Here is a 22,038-nt window from a genome sequence, read left to right on the forward strand (position 1 = left end):
TTTCTTCTGTGAATACCTCTGAATAAAGCAGCCTGCATGTTTTCACTGAGTATGTCGACAATACAAAGGCCTGACTAGACCTGGGCAGATTCTAGGGGTTGTGTGTGCGGTGACAAGCCTTAAAGAATAAGATGACTCCCACTGAACAAAGCATCATCTTGTTATCACTTACCGTAAAAGCAGTAATTTCCTTAAACCTAGTATTTCTCTCCTGTAACAGTCACCTGTATATACAGGATTCCATGAAGAACTCTTTGTGTTACCCTTTGAGACTTGGGGGATAGGCACCTGATGCAAATGAAAATGAACTAGTAAAGTCCCTTGTCTCTTACTCAGGAGTCTCATGTCTTCTGCAAGCATCCATGGAATAGTAACAGGCTAGCTTGTTAGCTTGCATTATATATGTGGTAAAATCTCAGACCATGCTCAGTTCTTGACAAATACAGTATCTTTTTTGACAGAATTTTTCTAAGTATGTTAGTTACAGTTCCACTTTCTTTATAGTATTTTCTGATTGTTCTTGTAGAGTCTGTTTGTTTTGGGAAGTTTTTAATAAATCACATAAGGTTTTCCTCAAATACATGGTTTTTGGGTGGGGGGGCAGTGGGTGAAGACTAACACTGGGACTGGTTGAGGAGGGTGCAGAAGTTTGGTCTACTACTGAGTATTAAGAAGTTTAATTAAGACATCTATTTTTAGCTGCTTGTTTTTTTTAAATCTCCAGACTGTGCTGCTTCTGAATCGAATGTTTTTCTAGCTTCTTATTGCACTGTAATCTCCTTTGAGAGTCTAACTTCCTCTCAAAACTTTTCACCAGCTTTCTGTTTTTCAGATGTTTGTGGAAATCTTTGTGCTGCTGTCTCTGCTCCAAGTCCTTTTGTTATTGTTAGATTGTACCTTTTAATTTACTTTCATTTTGGGGAGGGGAAGGAGATAAACTCCAGAGAATAGTCAACAATACCGAAGAAGCAATTTTATATTTTAAAAATATTTCAGCGCTAACTTGTTGCTTCTTATTTCTGTTACCATATTTACATCCTCCTATAAATGCCACTTTTCTGTTTCTATTCTCTTCCTACGTCTAAATACAAAGTTTTATCATCTGGAAAATTAGCAGAATATCTAATAAAAATGTGTTCAAAATAGAAGCAAATATCATCTTAGAGAAGGAATGTTTGTGGCAGCTGGTTTAGCTACAAAGGGAAATCTTTGCTTACTGTTGGTTTGAATGTAAATGCATTTTTAGATAAATGGAATGAATAAGGTGGAGTATAACTATTTTCAATTTTAAAACTACTTATGAATTTTGCTTTTCTGTTAAACTAAGTTGCAAATATTCTTAAAAATTGGTCTTTGCATTTTACTAAACATTATTGGTAGATTTAATTTATGTGTATAGGGAATGCTGCAAAATGTTTTTATTCCCTTGATTAAGAGTTGGCAAAATTTTTAGTTCAAGGGCTAGGCTTTGTGGTACATGTAGTTGCTGTGGTGTTGTTACAACTTTGCCCTTTTAGCACATAAGCAATATGTAAATGAATAAATGTGGCTGTGTTGCAATAAAACTGTATTTGTGAACATCAGAATTTGAATTTTACGTAATTTTCACGTCAGAATACTTTTTTAAAAAAAATGCTTTTTAAAACGATGCTTTGATTGCAGTCTATACAAAAAGTGGCCAGTGCTTGTCCTCGGGTTGTCTGTTTTAATAACTGCTTTGTAGATGCTTCAGTACTGATGTGTTTCTACTCTGACCCATTGTTCTTCTCAGGCAAGCTAATGAAGAATATCAAATACTGGCAAACTCCTGGCGCTATTCATCTGCTTTTTGTAACAAGCTCTTCTTCAGTATGGTGGACTATGATGAGGGGACAGACGTTTTTCAGCAGGTAAAAGAGTTATATCTTATTCATATATTTAACATAGTTGTTTATGGTCGATACATTTTGTTTGGCACATAAAATAAAATTCATTCATCGCCTGAACCCAGGAGGCGGAGGTTGCAGTGAGCTGAGATTGTGCCACTGCATTCCAGTGGGGGATAGAGCAAGACTTTTTCTCACACACACAGAGACACACACACACACACACAAATACAGTTCATTCAATATGTAAATAAATACAGTAAGTATTTATAATAAATTTTGTGATGTGATTAACATAATTATGGCTAAACTGATTTTTATAGTTGTACAGATCTTTGCCATTATGATAAATTCATTTTAACTTTTGCATCATACAGGAAATGTGTTTTTTTCAGCGTGCAGTGGCAGTTTACATGCATTAGCCTTATTTTGGTATTTAGTTATAGGTGGTAGTATATTATAGATAGTATTTTGCACAGATTTGTGACATTTTATATAAAATTCATTGCAAATTTTACTTAACTGTTATTTTTTCCAGTGGGGCAGAATTTTACATATAGAGGATTAAATATTTATTTACAAGTATTTTCTCTCTGTTATGGATTGAACTGTATACCCCCAAATTCATAAGTTGAAGCCATAGCTTCTGGTGTGACTGTATTTGAAGATAGGGCCTTGAAGGAAGTAATTAAGGTTAAATGAGGTCATAAAGGTGGAACCCTAGTCCAAAGGGACTGGTGTCCATATGAGACGAGGAATCGGGAGCAGGAGTGCGTGTGCACAGAGAAAAGGGTCATGTTAGAACACAGTGAGAAGATGGCCGCAGGCCAGGAGGAGGAGCCTCACCCAAAACCAACTCTGCTGGCACCTTCCTCTTGGACTTTGAGTCTTCAGAACTGTGAAAAATAAATTTCTGTTAAGTTACCTATTCTGGAATTTTCTGTTATAGCAGCCCAAGCAAACTAATAAGCGTATTGACCCAGTCTTCTCGCTAAAGCAAGGTGTTGGACTTGAGACCAGAATTCTCATTATCATCGATGTTGTCATGCTTGTATCATCATCACTATTGACATGGAGAGCTTATGTCTAGGAACTGTTCTCAGGGCCTCTTACGTATTATTTCATCTAGCTTCACAGTGAGAGAAATGTTGTTACTGGCTCCATTTCATAGGTGAGGAAATAAGAAGTGAAGAGATTGTTGCTTGTCCAAGGTCACCAAGTTAGTGTAATGTGTAACTAGAATTTGAACTCAACTGTCTGGCTTCCAGAGCCCTAGCCCTTAATCATGCTATTGCTCTGCAGTTTATTATTTATTTTTTAACGTGTTTTTACTGTGCGATCAATCCATTTAAAATGCAAAACTTACTGCCGTCCCGGGGTTAATCTTTTCGGGTATCTTGGCCTATTTAATTTTTCTCACATGTGATACTCTTTGGCGTAATGCTTACCACGTCCTGGAAAAGCATGCAGTTCTGTGAAGAATCTAGCCTACTAATTGTATATCACCGTTAGTGAACATTTTTACTTATTTGCATCCAGATCATTTGTTCTTGCCAGTTTCTAGTTAAATAAAATAAATTCTCTGTTTTGCCTTCAACACTTTTCTGTTAGTGTTCTTCACTTATTTCCTCCAAATTTATTTTGCCTTTTTAGGTTGTTTCTTTATATTCATCCCTTCAGCAAATAGTTTTGCTCCTGTAGTGCCTATTCTATAGGAGCAATAAATTTGGCAAGAAAAACATACATAGTTCTCCTCTATAAGCAGCTTACAGATTAGGAAGCTAATAATAATAGTATCATAATAAAACATATAAATATGTAATTTCAAATAACCTTATAAAGAATAATTACAATACTATAAGAACCAAATATTATTTCATGTAAATGATAGATTTCTATAGAATCTCAGGATAATTGGCCTTACAGCTCATCAGATAGAAGTGCTATTCAGTATATACTCGAATCCTCTCTGTCACATTGGCAGACAGTCTTCTAGGTCCAACAAGACTGCTAGAGCACTATCTTGAAGCCCATGACTAGACCTGTGGACTAAATGAAGACAGTGAGTTGGGTTAGTTTAGTTTCATTGTATCTTTGTTATGCTATTTTTGTTGATAATATGTTATCTTTGTTTTGTTGTGATACCTAATATACTAAGTATATTAGCATATTAAACATGTTATTTACTGTTACAAATATGCTTTCTCCTACTTTTATTAAAACAATGCCTTTATTGGTATGTCTTTTTAAAAATCCTTAACAGAAACACTCATTTTTCACTTTTTAAAAGTACTTTTATTTCTTAACTACTGTAAGAAACCACACTACCAAAACACCATGTATCTGATCCTTGGTGTCATTGAGGAAGCAGTATGGTGTGGGTGGGGACTACAGCAGATTGCAAAGGGGATGTGCTTGACCTCAGTGGGAGAGGCGCAGCTCAGCATCAGCTTTGTAGAAGAAACGTAGGCCACATGTATGTAGGCCACATGTAGCTAGATCTCTTTCAAGAAAAGACCTAAATAATAATTTTTATATGAAATTTCTCTCTTTAAAATGTTGGCAGTTAATTTATATTAAAAAAAAAAATTTATGGGATGTTGTTATCTTTGTGTTGAGTACTGAATGTAGGCTGCTGGTATATAATAATATAAATAAATGGTTATATATAATCATTAAATTCTTTTGTTTGCTTTAGACATAATTATTCTAAAGTTTGGCCTGTAAGAGTTGAAGTCAGTTGTTTTTAATTGAAACATTTCCTCAGGTTAATTTTGATTCAGCAGGAATCCTGCTGTAGAACTGCCTTGTCTTTCCCAAAATCTAGCCCTTGGCTTAGCAACAAGAGTTCTCATTTTAAAATGCAGAAATGCATAAAAGTTATAGCAGTTAATGAGTTTTATGAGGAATTTCAATCTACAAAAATGGAAAAGTATATGTTTTGCTTCACTTGAGAAACACTAAAATATTTTTAATGCTTATTTTTTTCAACTGACTATTAAATCATATTTTGCTGAAGTACCGTCTCTGAATTGATGTTTTAAAGCACTGTCAGCAGTAATGTGGTGTCTGAAGATAATATTAATAACAAGTGCAGAAACTTGGTAATTTCTAGCTCTTTGGGGACTTACTGGGAAAGTAACTTCAATTATATGTGATTCCCATAGGAATGGCCGAGGCTAGGTGTCTGATGACAGGCCAGTGGGTTAATGAACATGGTGTGTTGGAAGGAGAGCTCAGCTAGGAAATAGGTCTATGTTGTACTCTCCTGTGGGTAGCCTTGGGGAATTGGGTATTTTAATTAAGAAAAAGGACTGTATTGTATGAATTTTTAAGAACCTCTGAAGTTTTAGCACATTAGGCCTTAGTATGGATTTTCTGATAGTTTTCATGTGGGGAGTGAGGAAGATGGGGACTTTCAGCTTTATGATTTTGTATTTACATGGTTTCTGTATATGTCTCTTGTGTATCCATGAGAGAAACAAACATGAACAAAGTATGGAATGGGAGAAGCACAGGGAAGGAAGAAGGAACTGGTAACTGTGTGCTTTGTTCAGTTTAATGAACGTTACTAAATGTCCATTACGTGGAAGTCCACTGTTGGGAGAATGGAATAAGATAGACTCCTGATGTACAGGGCCATGTAACACTTATTATATACATTAGAGACATATTTATTTATTTATTTATTTATTTATTTATTTTTGAGATGGAGTCTCGCTCTGTCACCCAGGCTGGAGTGCAGTGGCGCGATCTCGGCTCACTACAAGCTCTGCCTCCCGGGTTCACGCCCTTCTGCTGCCTCAGCCTCTTGAGTAGCTGGGACTACAGGTGCCCGCCACCGTGCCCAGCTAATTTTTTGTATGTTTAATAGAGACAGGGTTTCACTGTGTTAGCCAGGATAGTCTCGATCTCCTGACCTTATTTTTTTCCAACTGACTATTAAATCATATTTTTATATGATATAATTTATATATGATATAATTTATATATATAATTTATATATAATAGGCTCCTCGGCCTCCCAAAGTGCTGGGATTACAGGTGTGATCCACCGCACCTGGCCCCTATATACATTAGAGACATATTTTTATATATGTTATATATGCATGTTATGTGTTATAATGTGTATGATGTTTATACTGTATTGCAGGAGCTTCTGTTTACAAATCAGTCTTCTAATGAACTTATTAAAAAAGGTTTATGAAAAAAATATTCTTAAAGCCTGGCAAACATGGTGAAAGCCCCGTCTTTACTAAAAATATAAAAATTAGCCAGGCGTGGTGGTGCATGTCTGTAATCCCAGCTACTGGGGAGGTTGAGGCAGGAGAGTGGCTTGAACCCAGGAGGTGGAGGTTGCAGTGAGCCGAGATCGTGCCATTGCACTCCAGGCTGGGTGACACAGCAAGACTTCATCTCACAAAAAAAAAAAAAGTGTTCATTAAATGGAGATAGAGTTCAGAAGGTATTATGATATCCTGGTAATGAAGTGTCTAGAGTCAGAAAACCTGAGTTCATCTTCCAGCTTTACTTCTTCATTGCTGTATGACCTTTGGTAAATCACTTTATTTTTATATGCCTCTACTCATCTGTAAGAGAGGGAAAATAATATTACCTTTCTCATAAGACTATTGGGAAGATTAAAATAAGATGTTAGCATTAGAGTAGGTAGCTATGCAGACATGAGCAGGACAGGAGAGGGTCCCTCACCCCAGGATGTCAGGTGACCATCATTTGATGATCAGGTGATTGTTAAACAGTCTTGCTAAAATAATAATTGGTTGCAGCTGGCTGCTAGGAACGGCACGCTCCCAGTAGATAGAAAACACCTGAAGATGGTGATAAGCAGCTTCCTGATGAGATCTTAGGACTTAAGCAGACTCAAGCATGCGCACTAAGAGACAAAATGGTGGAGTTTAACTGTTATATGACCCGTCTCTGGGAGCACTCGACTAGTAAGGGAAAAATGCCTCAAATGAGCATGCGCACAACTTCAGTAAACACACTGCATACGGCCCCTCCCAAGTGCTGGCAAGCCACTGTGCAGGCACATAGCCCACCCAAAAGGAAAAGTCAAGGGAGAAGAGACAAACCCTGGGGTTATGCCAGTGTATGAAACCCCAAGTCAAAGGCCAAACAGTGCACTTTGATGTCTCCAAGTTGCCCACCTGACCTTCTTTCAAGTGCGCTCTCTTCTATTCCCGTACCAAAACTTTTAAATAAACATTCACTCCTGCACTAAAACTTGCCTTAGCCTCTCACTCTGCTTTATAACCCTCAGATTCCTTTGAGGAGGCAAGAATTAAGTTGCTCCAGACCCCTACGGATTCACCACTGCTAACACTAATATATGTGGCTGTTTAGCTCTGTGCCTGATGCATAAATATATGCTAAATAGTTCTTATTACTGTTACATAACATTAGCAATAATACTGATGTGTAGCGTTGCCCCTTCCTAAAACCACCTTAGTTTTGCATAAGTTGGTTAAATCTAAATTCTATAGAAATGATTAAAGGTTGTGGTAAAGGAATGAAGAGAAACGAAAGAAACGATGAAAAGATTACCTCGGAATCCCTTTGGAAGGGCTAACTGCTTAAGCATTGTCTTTGTTCATTTTGTTCTGCTACAGCAGAATACCTGAGACTGGCTAATTTATTCAACAGGAGTTTGTGGGGAGGGTACAGGCAGAATATGATGGTTTGAATGTTTTGCATTCAAACAATGAGTAAACAACATTCAAACCATCATATTCTGCCCCTAACCCCACCAAACTCATGTCTTTCTCACACTCAAAATACGTTGATTTTGTCCCAATACTGTCAAAAGTCTGAACTCATTCTAGCACCAACTCAAAATTCCAAACTCCCAAATCTTAACAAAATGGGATATAGATGAGACTCAGGACATGATTCATCCTGAGGCAAATTCCCCTCCAGCTGTGTATCTGAAATCAAACAAATCATCTACTTCTAAAATAAAATGGTAGAGCAGGCATCCTAAAGGGAGAAATAGGCAAGAAAAAAAAAAGAGGGTAACTGGCTTCAAATAAGTCCAAAACCTGATTAGGAAAACACTACTAAATCTTAAAGCTGGAGATTAATTTTTTTTCATTCCACGTGCCATCATCTGGGCACACTGGGGCAAAGGTTGAGCCCTCAAGGCCTTGGGAAGCCCCACCCCTATAGCTTTGCCAGGCCCAAGCCCACACAGCAGTTCTCCCAGGCTGGTGTTGCACGCTCTTGGCTCTGTAGTTTGCGGTTTCAGCAGAGGCCCTGCTGCCGTAGATCCACTAAGAGGGATTTTTTTACAATGGCTCTGCCTCTGCAACAGGTCTCTGCCAGGGCTCTTGGGCTCTCCGCAAAGTCCTTTGAAATCTAGGTGAAGGAAGACATACCTGCTCAGCTCTTACATTCTGGGCACCTGCAGAGCTAGCCCTTTATGGATGCTGCCAAGGTTCGTGGCTTGCACCCTCCAGAGTAGTGGGTTGAGCAGCACTCGGGCCTACTTGATCCGTGGTGAGGGCAGCTGAGGAGCACTACACTAGAATGCAGGGAGTGGACACCCCAAGTGGCTCTGAACAGTGAGCTTTGAGGCCCCATAGATACCCCAGGTCTTCCCCTGAAGAGCTCTGAAATGCCTTCAGGGTCTTTGTCCCATTGTCTTGATGAGTAATACCTGGCTTCCTTTCCATCTCTGCTAATCTCCTTATAAATAGTCCCTAGGCCACATACTTGATATTCTCTCCTGAACATGTTTTTTATTGTTTACATACCCAGACTCGGAGTTTTCCAAATCTTTATGTTTTGCTTCCCTTTTAATTATAAAGTTTGTCTTTAAATCGTTTTTGTCTTCTTGTATTTTATATGCATTTGAAATAAGCCATACTGCATCCAGAATGTTTTGCTGCTTAGATATCTCTTCTGCCAAATATCCTCCTTCATTGTTTTTAAGTTCTGCATTCCATAAAGTCCTAGGACACAGACACACTTCAGCTCAGTTCGTCACAGTTTGTAACAAGTGTGGTCTTTTTTTCCAGATTTCAATACCTGTTTCTCATTTCCATCTGAGACCTCATCAGAATGTCTTTTACTGTCCATATTTCTTACCAGCATTCTGATCGTAACCACTTAAATAATCTCTGAGATGTTGTAGACTTTCTCTGCAGCTCCCCTCTTCTTCTGAGCCCTCTCCAGAATCACCCTTAGTGCTCCATTTATGGCAACCTAGGCTTTTTCTAGTATGCTTCTCCAAATTCTTTCTGTCTCTACCCCTCCTCGGCCTCCCAAAGTGCTGGGATTACAGGTGTGATCCACCGCACCTGGCCCCTATATACATTAGAGACATATTTTATATATGTTATATATGCATGTTATGTGTTATAATGTGTATGATGTTTATACTGTATTGCAGGAGCTTCTGTTTACAAATCAGTCTTCTAATGAACTTATTAAAAAAGGTTTATGAAAAAAATATTCTTAAAGCCTGGCAAACATGGTGAAAGCCCCGTCTTTACTAAAATATAAAATTAGCCAGGCGTGGTGGTGCATGTCTGTAATCCCAGCTACTGGGGAGGTTGAGGCAGGAGAGTGGCTTGAACCCAGGAGGTGGAGGTTGCAGTGAGCCGAGATCGTGCCATTGCACTCCAGGCTGGGTGACACAGCAAGACTTCATCTCACAAAAAAAAAAAAAGTGTTCATTAAATGGAGATAGAGTTCAGAAGGTATTATGATATCCTGGTAATGAAGTGTCTAGAGTCAGAAAACCTGAGTTCATCTTCCAGCTTTACTTCTTCATTGCTGTATGACCTTTGGTAAATCACTTTATTTTATATGCCTCTACTCATCTGTAAGAGAGGGAAAATAATATTACCTTTCTCATAAGACTATTGGGAAGATTAAAATAAGATGTTAGCATTAGAGTAGGTAGCTATGCAGACATGAGCAGGACAGGAGAGGGTCCCTCACCCCAGGATGTCAGGTGACCATCATTTGATGATCAGGTGATTGTTAAACAGTCTTGCTAAAATAATAATTGGTTGCAGCTGGCTGCTAGGAACGGCACGCTCCCAGTAGATAGAAAACACCTGAAGATGGTGATAAGCAGCTTCCTGATGAGATCTTAGGACTTAAGCAGACTCAAGCATGCGCACTAAGAGACAAAATGGTGGAGTTTAACTGTTATATGACCCGTCTCTGGGAGCACTCGACTAGTAAGGGAAAATGCCTCAAATGAGCATGCGCACAACTTCAGTAAACACACTGCATACGGCCCCTCCCAAGTGCTGGCAAGCCACTGTGCAGGCACATAGCCCACCCAAAAGGAAAAGTCAAGGGAGAAGAGACAAACCCTGGGGTTATGCCAGTGTATGAAACCCCAAGTCAAAGGCCAAACAGTGCACTTTGATGTCTCCAAGTTGCCCACCTGACCTTCTTTCAAGTGCGCTCTCTTCTATTCCCGTACCAAAACTTTTAAATAAACATTCACTCCTGCACTAAAACTTGCCTTAGCCTCTCACTCTGCTTTATAACCCTCAGATTCCTTTGAGGAGGCAAGAATTAAGTTGCTCCAGACCCCTACGGATTCACCACTGCTAACACTAATATATGTGGCTGTTTAGCTCTGTGCCTGATGCATAAATATATGCTAAATAGTTCTTATTACTGTTACATAACATTAGCAATAATACTGATGTGTAGCGTTGCCCCTTCCTAAAACCACCTTAGTTTTGCATAAGTTGGTTAAATCTAAATTCTATAGAAATGATTAAAGGTTGTGGTAAAGGAATGAAGAGAAACGAAAGAAACGATGAAAAGATTACCTCGGAATCCCTTTGGAAGGGCTAACTGCTTAAGCATTGTCTTTGTTCATTTTGTTCTGCTACAGCAGAATACCTGAGACTGGCTAATTTATTCAACAGGAGTTTGTGGGGAGGGTACAGGCAGAATATGATGGTTTGAATGTTTTGCATTCAAACAATGAGTAAACAACATTCAAACCATCATATTCTGCCCCTAACCCCACCAAACTCATGTCTTTCTCACACTCAAAATACGTTGATTTTGTCCCAATACTGTCAAAAGTCTGAACTCATTCTAGCACCAACTCAAAATTCCAAACTCCCAAATCTTAACAAAATGGGATATAGATGAGACTCAGGACATGATTCATCCTGAGGCAAATTCCCCTCCAGCTGTGTATCTGAAATCAAACAAATCATCTACTTCTAAAATAAAATGGTAGAGCAGGCATCCTAAAGGGAGAAATAGGCAAGAAAAAAAAAAGAGGGTAACTGGCTTCAAATAAGTCCAAAACCTGATTAGGAAAACACTACTAAATCTTAAAGCTGGAGATTAATTTTTTTTCATTCCACGTGCCATCATCTGGGCACACTGGGGCAAAGGTTGAGCCCTCAAGGCCTTGGGAAGCCCCACCCCTATAGCTTTGCCAGGCCCAAGCCCACACAGCAGTTCTCCCAGGCTGGTGTTGCACGCTCTTGGCTCTGTAGTTTGCGGTTTCAGCAGAGGCCCTGCTGCCGTAGATCCACTAAGAGGGATTTTTTTACAATGGCTCTGCCTCTGCAACAGGTCTCTGCCAGGGCTCTTGGGCTCTCCGCAAAGTCCTTTGAAATCTAGGTGAAGGAAGACATACCTGCTCAGCTCTTACATTCTGGGCACCTGCAGAGCTAGCCCTTTATGGATGCTGCCAAGGTTCGTGGCTTGCACCCTCCAGAGTAGTGGGTTGAGCAGCACTCGGGCCTACTTGATCCGTGGTGAGGGCAGCTGAGGAGCACTACACTAGAATGCAGGGAGTGGACACCCCAAGTGGCTCTGAACAGTGAGCTTTGAGGCCCCATAGATACCCCAGGTCTTCCCCTGAAGAGCTCTGAAATGCCTTCAGGGTCTTTGTCCCATTGTCTTGATGAGTAATACCTGGCTTCCTTTCCATCTCTGCTAATCTCCTTATAAATAGTCCCTAGGCCACATACTTGATATTCTCTCCTGAACATGTTTTTTATTGTTTACATACCCAGACTCGGAGTTTTCCAAATCTTTATGTTTTGCTTCCCTTTTAATTATAAAGTTTGTCTTTAAATCGTTTTGTCTTCTTGTATTTTATATGCATTTGAAATAAGCCATACTGCATCCAGAATGTTTTGCTGCTTAGATATCTCTTCTGCCAAATATCCTCCTTCATTGTTTTAAGTTCTGCATTCCATAAAGTCCTAGGACACAGACACACTTCAGCTCAGTTCGTCACAGTTTGTAACAAGTGTGGTCTTTTTTTCCAGATTTCAATACCTGTTTCTCATTTCCATCTGAGACCTCATCAGAATGTCTTTTACTGTCCATATTTCTTACCAGCATTCTGATCGTAACCACTTAAATAATCTCTGAGATGTTGTAGACTTTCTCTGCAGCTCCCCTCTTCTTCTGAGCCCTCTCCAGAATCACCCTTAGTGCTCCATTTATGGCAACCTAGGCTTTTTCTAGTATGCTTCTCCAAATTCTTTCTGTCTCTACCCATTATTCGGTTCCAAAAACCATTTTCACCTATTCAGGTATTTGCTGTAGCAGCATCCAGTGCCTCTGAGACCATGTTTGTCCTAGTCCATTTTGGGCTGCTATAATGGAATGCCTGAGACTGGACAATTATAATGAACAGAAATTTATTTCCCATAGTGCTAGAGGCTGAAAGTCCAATATTTAACTACCAGCATCTTGCAAGGCACTTCTTGCTGCATCATCACATGGCAGGAGGCGAAAGTGTGAGAGAGAGTCAAGAGGACGCTCAACTTGCACTTTTATAGTAGCACTAATCCCGCCCATGAGAGTGGACCCCTCATAGCCTAATCACCTCTTAAAGTTCCCACATCTTAGTATTGCTACAATGGCAATTAGATTTCAACATGAGTTTTGGCGGGGACAAACACTCAAACCATAGCAAACATGGACCAGCTGTTAATCTTTAGCAGTAGTGTTTGAAGAGTACCAATGTAGATAACATGGAGGTAAATAATGGAAATTTGATTGCATTTGCAGTACTAAAAATGAGAAATTTTTAATGTAGACGCATTGATTTTGGGTATTCAGCTTGTTTGTGCTAAGATGTGTGAAGCTCTATAAAATGATTTGGAGCTGTCTTGTACATACGACTGCTGTAGCCAGAGTTCATTTATAGGGCAAGACCTGTTTTGGTCTTGAGTGTATCCTTGGTTATTAAACTTCGTTGTTATGGGGAGCTAAGCTTTTACTGTTGTATTGTTTGCTTGATGTCAACTGTGATCTAATATATATATACTGATTTTTGTTTTCATTATTAGAAAATACTGAACTATGTTGCAAGTCAAGGGCTGAAAAATCTTTTGGCCTTTCATTTTAAAACCTTTTTTTGGTAATTCCTGGGCAACAGAAATTTTATTCATATATATATATATATATATATATATTTGTAGTTTATTCCTTACTGCAGATTAACCTGATATATGTTTTTAGATATTATATTGTTAAATAAGCACCATGTATACTAGGGTAGTGTTCTTTTAGTATACTTTTCAAATGGAAATTACTTGTAGAAAATATTTCTGAAATATAACCAATTTAAGACAGTTGAGTTAATAGACAAGTTGAGCAGAAGAAGGGTGTTATTGAGGATTTCTTCTTCCTTCTCTGGTAAATTTAACTTGTTTAGAGCAGAAATGTTGGTTTCTCTTTCACAGTCATCATCATTACACAAAAAATAAAGTCTTTTACATTTGTAATAGGGAATTCAGTCTACTTGTAGTTTGTTGGAAATTAATTCCATAATATGCTTTTTTTAAAAAAACAAATTCCAGTACTTTTTAAAAATAACTGCTTAAGAAGTGAAATAATTCACATACTACCAAATTGCTATATTTCTACTCTGCACTTTCAGTCACTTTTTTTACCCTAATTATAGAATTCAAGAAAGGAAAAGAATGAAATGACTTATAAAATACAGAGAATATAATGCATGGTGTGAATAATGTATGTTAAATGTGAGGATTCAGATAACTTAGTCAAATTTACAAGTTCTTTTTCATCCACTAATGAATTAAGATAAATAGAAACAGAAATTTACCTCTGGAAAACCACTTGGATTTTCATAATAAATGCTGTTTTCCCCAAATTTCTACAGAAAAAGTGTAAAATGTTGGATTAATGATCTGTAATGTGGGGATGATACTATATTTAGTATTTTTTTCCTCATGTTTTACAGCTCAACATGAACTCTGCTCCTACATTCATGCATTTTCCTCCAAAAGGCAGACCTAAGAGAGCTGATACTTTTGACCTCCAAAGAATTGGATTTGCAGCTGAACAACTAGCAAAGTGGATTGCTGACAGAACAGATGTTCATGTATGTTTTTATTCCCCGCAGTTTTAATAATAGGCTGGTTGGTTTGTTTGTTTGGAACATTTTAATATGGCCACACTAATATTTTTAAATTTCTCTGTCGTTTTTTCTCCTTGCATAGAGAAAACTCTGTTCCGTCACTGCAAATGATAAGTTGAACTTGGACTGTTAGGTGAATTCAGGTGGTTTTTAAAATAATGGTCCATTGATATTTTAAAAGCCATTAAAAAGTACAGAAGTTAAGCACAAGGTAATTTCAGAGGCTAAAAAACATATTTGAAACGTTTCAGTGGTAGTAATCAAGGAAATTCTAATTAAAAAGCAAGATACATGATGTGATATTCCCCTTCCACCGGGGCCTATCATGGGGAGGGGGGAGGGGGGAGGGATTGCATTGGGAGTTATACCTGATGTTAATGACGAGTTGATGGGTGCTGACGAGTTGACGGGTGCAGCACACCAACATGGCACAAGTATACATATGTAACAAACCTGCACGTTATGCACATGTACCCTAGAACTTAAAGTATGATAATAATAATAATAAAAAAAAGCAAGATATATAATTTTTATCTATCTTTTGGGCAAACAGAAAAGGTTAATACCCACCTTAAAGCTATGTGGAAAAATATCTACTCAGATTTACTGCTTTTGAGACTATAAATTGGTGTAACCGTACTAATAGCATGTGTCAAGTCTTCATATAATATAGCTTAATAATTCCACCTCTAGGAATTTAACCTAAGGATGCTATCAAGGATGATTTAAATTTTTATCCATAGAAATTTTGAAAATAATATTCATTTTATTGGGAAAATTGGATATGAATCAAATGTCTAAAATAAGAATAAGTAAATATACTATGGTATAGCCAAAAAATGATTTACAAGAATATTTTACCTAGAATGAAGCTCAAGGTGTAAAAAGTTTCCAAGTAGGTTAGAAAAGTAGTATTAGTTAATAGTATGATCTATTAGTTTGTTGTAAAGTGTAAATATGAGTATAGATAGACATAGACAATTTATTATTGGAAGGAAATGAACCTAAATGTTGATGGTAGTTGATACTTACTTGGAGGTTTTATGACCATGTTTTCCCTATTCTCACAACTGTTTTTGACAGTAAACAATTGGAGCCAGTTATTTTAAAAGTATGTTCATGCAGGCAGTAACACAGAAGCATTAATTTTTACTATAAGATATAAACACATTTATTCTGAGTCAAGGTGATAATTGCCCATATGGTACCACAGTCATTGTAAAATGATATCATTGGTTTTAATGACATTTTGGTGACTAAACTTAGTTCCTAATTCTTGTCATTTTTTTAATGATTTGGCAAATTTTTTGTTATACAATGTATCATTTAGTTGGTGCAAGACATTAAGAGTAATATTGAAAGGGTACTATTGTTTCCTTATAATAAATACTAAATTTTAATCAGAAATTATTCAAACCTGTCTCACTAGCAGACTTACACATTTAGTCGATAAACTTTTGAAAAAAAAAAAAAAAAAACCCAAAACGTATATGTGGAAACAATTTCTAAAATGTTTTAGAAATGAAAACAGTACAAATAATGCCAATGTATATCCTTTATTTAGGTTCAGTGATTGTTAACATTTTATTCCATCTGCTTTGTGATTGTCATTATCCCTGCTACCCCCATTGTCTCTTTACCTCTCCACACACGCAGACACATATGCACAGTTTTTTCTTTCTGAAAAATATTAGGGTGAATTGGATTTCGAAAGAAATAAGCAAAGCAGTTATCAGCTTCATAGGTTTACATTTACGTATTACTTTTATTTGAGCTGCCACTACCCATATTACAATTTTGTCAAGTGACCTAATAATATCCTTTACATTTTCCCTCTTCAGTACAAGATTTGATCTAGAGTTAGATATTTCGTTTAATTGTCATGTCTTTTAAGTTTTTTTTAATCTGGAATATTTCTATAGCCTATCTTTTCTCTTTAAAAACATTGACACTTTGAGGAATATAGTCCTTTGCTACTTTTTAAATAGAGTGATCTTCATTTGTTCTGCCTCATATTTGTTCATGATTGACTTCTGCTCATGCATCCTTGAGTACAATACTATATAGGTCCTGTTTTGTTTTAATCACCTCAGTAGGCACGTAATGTCCATCTGTCCTTTACTGGTGATACGAATTTCAAATATCAAGATGTTTCCCATTTTTTCATGGTATAATTACTGGTTTTTTTTGGTAATAATAAGGTATCTATGTGGAGATACCTTAAGATCATGCAGATATCCTCTTCCTTCACACTTTTCTTTTAGATATAGCATACATTGATGATTCTTGCCTGACACAGTTTTTACCATTATGGTTACAAAATGATGATTCCAGTTCTAGCTCTTTCTTCATATTTGTATTTGGCCCTCAGCATTCTACTGTAAGCAAGAGTCCTACTGCATCCATCCATCCATCCATCCATCCATCCATCCATCCATCATCTAATTATCCGTCATTGGTATGAACTTATAAATTGTGTTTTCTGAGTATTTTGGATTTGACATTCTAAAAAATCTTTCCAGCTGGGGAGAGTGTAGCTCTCTTGGGGCTAGCCAGTTCCTAAAGATAACAAGCCCAGCCAGGAATAAGTCTTCCGTACACCCTAGGAAACAATATTCCTCTGCCTTAATCATCTCGGGGCCAGGTACCAGACAACTAGAGACCACTCCTATAGCCCACAGCCCACCAAAATTATTTAAACTAGTCAGTCCTAAAGTGTTTACTCTGCCCTGCCTTGCCTTTCCTACGCAAACTCCAAAAACAAGAGTGGCTTAACTTCCCTTCACTTGTATCTTCTGCCACCTGACCACTCTGGTGTCTCTCCCATATGGCCCTGCATGGCGTAGCATGCTTCTTGTTTCTAGGAGACCTGTGAGTATTATCAACCTTGTTTTCATCTGATCTCCTGTGTCTTCTGTCCTGGCTGCACCTAACTGATGTCTTGTAAAAGAATACAAGACGTGTTTTTCCTCTGGTGGTTTGTAATTTACTGCTATTCTGAACTATTTTGGTACTAAAATTGTTGTAGATTTGACTAGTGAGAGCCTCTTTATGCTGGCCCCTATGCTCTTGTGACATCTTTCCATCATTTTTCTTTTAAGTATTTTCTTATTTTGTGACATAACAATTTATTCCAGGCTCATTTTGTATCTACCTATCTATTTTGCCCAGCACTCAATTAGTCATCTATTCTGCCCAGCACTCAATTAGTCATCTATTCTAGGAGTCCTGCTTTTTTTTAGTAGGGAATGTTATTGGAACCAAGATGGGTATACACATAAGAAGTCATGAGTTCAGACCAATTAGATCTATTTCTAAAAATAGTCTTCATGTTTTAAAGGATACCATCAAAAAAGTAGCCCACAGAATGGGGGAAATATTTGCAAATAATTTTTCTATAAAATACTTACAGCTGGTGTGTCTATCTGTATGCATGTGTGTGTGTGTGTGTGTGTGTGTGTGTGTGTATGTATGACTCTTACAGCTTAAAAAGAGAAAACCCAATTAAAAATGGGCAAAGGATCTGAATGGGCATTTCTTCATGGAAAAGATACAAATAGCCAACAAGTACATGAAAAGGTGCTCAGCATTGTTAGTCATCAGGGAAGTGCAAAGTCATTTTACATAGCCATTATGTTTTAAGGCATGTATCTTCGACACAGAGTGTAAGTAGTGCTAGTGCCACATGTGAAAATTTGGGTGGCATGTTTCTGAGTTCTCTGTGTTGAAAATTACGAGGACTGGAATATGATCAAGAGAAAAATTTTATTTTTCTTTCACTTTTAAAATTTCCATTGCATTTTTGCAGATTCGGGTTTTCAGACCACCCAACTACTCTGGTACCATTGCTTTGGCCCTGTTAGTGTCACTTGTTGGAGGTTTGCTTTATTTGAGAAGGAACAACTTGGAGTTCATCTATAACAAGACTGGTTGGGCCATGGTGTCTCTGGTATGTTAATACATTGTGCTTTTTTTTGTTGTTGTTTCCTATTCTTTGTATAATAGTATAAGTTGTATAATATTAACAAAATGAGCCAGATTATAACTATAATAGAACTCAAGTTTGAAAGAGAAGTAACTTTTTAGAACTTGGATAATGTAGTTTGAGTTTTCTGTCAGCCAAAACTATGCTATCTTCCTTCAACTTTTCACTGCTAAAATGTACTGTCCCTCTTTGCTTTGCACAAATGCTAAATAAATACGTGTTGAATACATCTAGAGATATGGTAAGACTTGATCAGAATTAATAGCTCAGAGTAGTTTGCAAGTGGTTTGGAAATTCAGCTATTTCTGAATTTCTTATTCAGCTGTTTCTTTTCTGACAACTGTTTCTTGTGTATCTTTTATGTGACTAATATTTGTTAGATACTGGGGATATAAAGTTGAGAAATACACTCTGCCTAAGAGAAATGCATTGCGGGGATACAGAGTAATCAGCAAATGGAGGATAAGGTTATGTGTGCTGTGATGACAGTAAGTAACAAAGTATTATAGGAATACACAGGAAAGAAACCTAACCTAGAGTAAAGGGAATCATGACAGGCTTCCCAGACTGTGACAAGAGCTGAATTCTGTAGAACAAAATGAAATTCTAAAGTCATTAAGGCCAAGTGTTCAACATAAGTGAAGCCTGGGATATTCGGAGAACTACAGTTCTGTGGGGCTACAGCAGTGATGGCAAGGTAGGAGGGGGAAGAGATGACATTACAGTTCAGCAGTTCCCAGCTCACAGCCACTAGACAAAAATCATTAGGATTTTATACACAAAACAATTCAGGTATAATTGAAAATAAAATCTCTTTCACAATAAGAAGGAAAAATGTAAGGTACTTAAAAATAAATCTAACAGAAAATGTATGAAATATTTATAAATAGAATGTTGAAATAGAGACTAGATACATATGTGTAGATAAATACGTTATATATTGTGTCAATGTATATCTATTATAGATAAGTATTGTCTGTAATATAATAAAAATGTTATATTAAGGATATAATGTATTATACCTATATGCAATGTATTATATCTATAATAACATAATAGATTGTTTACAGCTAATTGTCACTTTGTTTCTTTTGCTTTCTGGCAGTAGCCCTTCATCGTTCCCATTTTATTTTTACCAAAAAATTAGGGGTCTTGATGACTAAGTTGGAAGTGATAGGACAGACTGAGAAGCAGCCCAGGCAAGAGTCACCTTGAAGCAATTTCATTTTCTGCAGTAATACCTAGAGCTTAGAAATTCAGACAGAACCTCTCTGTGGCTTTCTAGTAGATAGTCAAAATACAAATTAGATGTTTGGCCTTTTAAGAGCAAGGAAGATAAGATTTTTTTAAAGGAAAGTTTCTTAATATTGTTTTCTCACTTTTGATGAATGAGTTAAAATGGATTAATTAATTGTACTGTATTTAAAGTTATTGGACACTACGGGTGATCTTAATTACCTTAGTCATTAAATTAAAAAATGTTTTGGCTTTTTTCCATGCTAGTTTTCAAGTTGCTTCACTCAGTAAAGCTTCCCAGGTTTCTTGGTAAAAATGCAGTACTTTCACTGTGTCACAGGAAAATTAAAACTTCTTTGATATTTAAGAGTTAATGTCATATCAAATCTTGTCACTGTTTTAGTCTACCAAAAATTGATATAGTCTCGTCTGTGAATTACATTCAAATAACATTAACGTACTTATATTATTCTTATTTCTCAAGAAGAGGCCCAGAGCTATTGCATTGTAAGCTAGTAATAATTGACATTACTCTTTACTGATCTCTTTCTTCTTTGGGGTATGCTTCATAACTGTGCAGAGGAATTTATGTTGGCCTCATTTATAAGAAAGGAAACAAAGATTCAGTAATCTCAACTTGCAAAAGCTTACATAGCTAGAAAGTGATTGAACTAGGATTTGATCTTATTCATCTGATTGCAAGTTCTATATTGTTTACACGAAGCTGGGCTTCTTTAAATCTGGATGTGTATCTTATATGTTGGTCATTCTACTCAGTAGATACAAATAGCCATTATGACTGCAAATAAATTCATAGAGGAACATTTATACGATATATAGATGTTAAATACTTCAGTTGATCAATTTTCTTGAAAACCTCTGCTATGTTATACAGATTTATTATTATTATTGTTTTGCTGTTTTACTGCAAATTTTGGAAAGTGAATTAACTTGGCATGGAAGAAGATAAATTCCAAGATATCTTGGCAGGTATGCCTGCTCCCCAGTCACAGCCTTTTAGAAGTCAATAACAGGCTGCAGAGAACAGACGTGTTTTCAAACAATGTGTTTTAAAACACTACCCTGATAATGTTAAACAACTTTTGTAATACTTTTCTGCATCTCTTCCAGTTTTTCTCATTAATACAGAAATACTTCTGTTTGCTAGTCTTTGGAAACTCTTTAAATCATTTAAACAATGAGATTAAATATATAATATATAAATTACATTATATATTTTATGCATATAATTTATACTATATAATTTATATTACTTATATGTGTATATAAATATGTAATTTGAGTCTTCTTTACCATTTCTGCCTGATACCACCACCATTACCATCACCACTAAACTTGATTGTTGCTTATAAATTGAAAAATTGAATTTGTTCATATGTAATTTTTCTTATCCCACTTTTGAGATTTCCTTAGAAAGTTAAGAGACTGTCCAAAATGCTGCCCTATTCATTCAGATTCTCAAACATTTGCCTGTTTAAAATAACTAATATCTCATTTTCCTTGAAAGTAAGGAAAAGTATATATGTTTTAAATTTGCCAAAATATTGTCATCTGACTTATACAAACTCTGATGAAAGCCTTTGACTGGACAGTAAAAGGACAGCTCTTAAAATAAAATAGTAATGAACCATATAAGAGTAGATAACTTCCATAGAACAACAAAAAAAATGTGTACAAAGGAAGGGAAATGAATGAGAGAAATGTCTGCTACAGAATCTCTAGCCCCATGCTAACTTGTTAGTAAAGAGGAAGTCTAGGTACAGTTAGCAGTGGTGTTTTTTAATCATTTAACCTATACAAAAGTACTTCCAAGGAAAATTATTTACTGTTACGAACACTTAGTCCTGGGTAGACTGTATTCTAAAGCTGGTATTTTTTTTTTCTTTTTTTACTGTGGTATTTTATTGTATGTGACTTAAAGGTAGGATAAGAATGAAGTGTATGCTGAGGGAGAGGAAGTTATCATACGCTTTAGGGTGTAGGATGGAGAAGGAAAGGTTGCAATTTTGTGAAATAGGAAATTAATGTATGTAAATATTAATATATGGAAGTAATATGTACAAATATATGACTTTGCAATATATTTAAACAATGAGATTAAATTTGCAGTATATTGCAACATATTGCAAAGCAATATATTGCAAATATTAAAACATACATATATGTTAGAATTTCCTGGTTCTGAGTTTTAAAAAAGAGCTATAGGTATTCATAACTAAATCTTCCTGGTCTCATGCTTTCTAAGGGGGAAAAAGTTTTATTAACTAATATTTATAGATCCTGATGATTGTTCATGGAACAGAATATGTATCATTGATTGGTTCTGCTTTCAGTCCCTTCTGCCTTCCCTCACCCCCTAAACATGGAGGATGATGGACAATAAGCATATACATTACTGGCTTTATGATGAATTTAAAGTAGAATGAGTAAAATATTGAAATATAGTAGTACATACTTTCAAAGATTGTAGCATAGATACGTAGTTTATGGTCTTGGGAAAGCAATATTGACTTGGA

The 22,038-nt window shown here is 36.6% G+C and overlaps 1 protein-coding gene across 2 annotated transcripts in view; it reads left to right on the forward strand.

Annotated features, from left to right (window-relative positions):
- TUSC3 (tumor suppressor candidate 3) overlaps window positions 1-22,038 on the forward strand; it is a 222,162-nt gene that overhangs the window by 95,983 nt on the left and 104,141 nt on the right. For both annotated transcript variants that reach the window (XM_017867199.1, XM_017867198.1), the window contains 3 exons: window positions 1,772-1,889; window positions 14,104-14,244; window positions 18,089-18,229. In XM_017867199.1, the coding sequence (XP_017722688.1) occupies window positions 1,772-1,889; window positions 14,104-14,244; window positions 18,089-18,229 (400 nt within the window). The remainder of the gene's footprint in view (window positions 1-1,771; window positions 1,890-14,103; window positions 14,245-18,088; window positions 18,230-22,038) is intronic.

This window comes from Rhinopithecus bieti, unplaced genomic scaffold (assembly GCF_001698545.2).
Source record: "Rhinopithecus bieti isolate Rb0 unplaced genomic scaffold, ASM169854v2 scaffold_2888, whole genome shotgun sequence".
Lineage (NCBI taxonomy): Eukaryota > Metazoa > Chordata > Mammalia > Primates > Cercopithecidae > Rhinopithecus > Rhinopithecus bieti.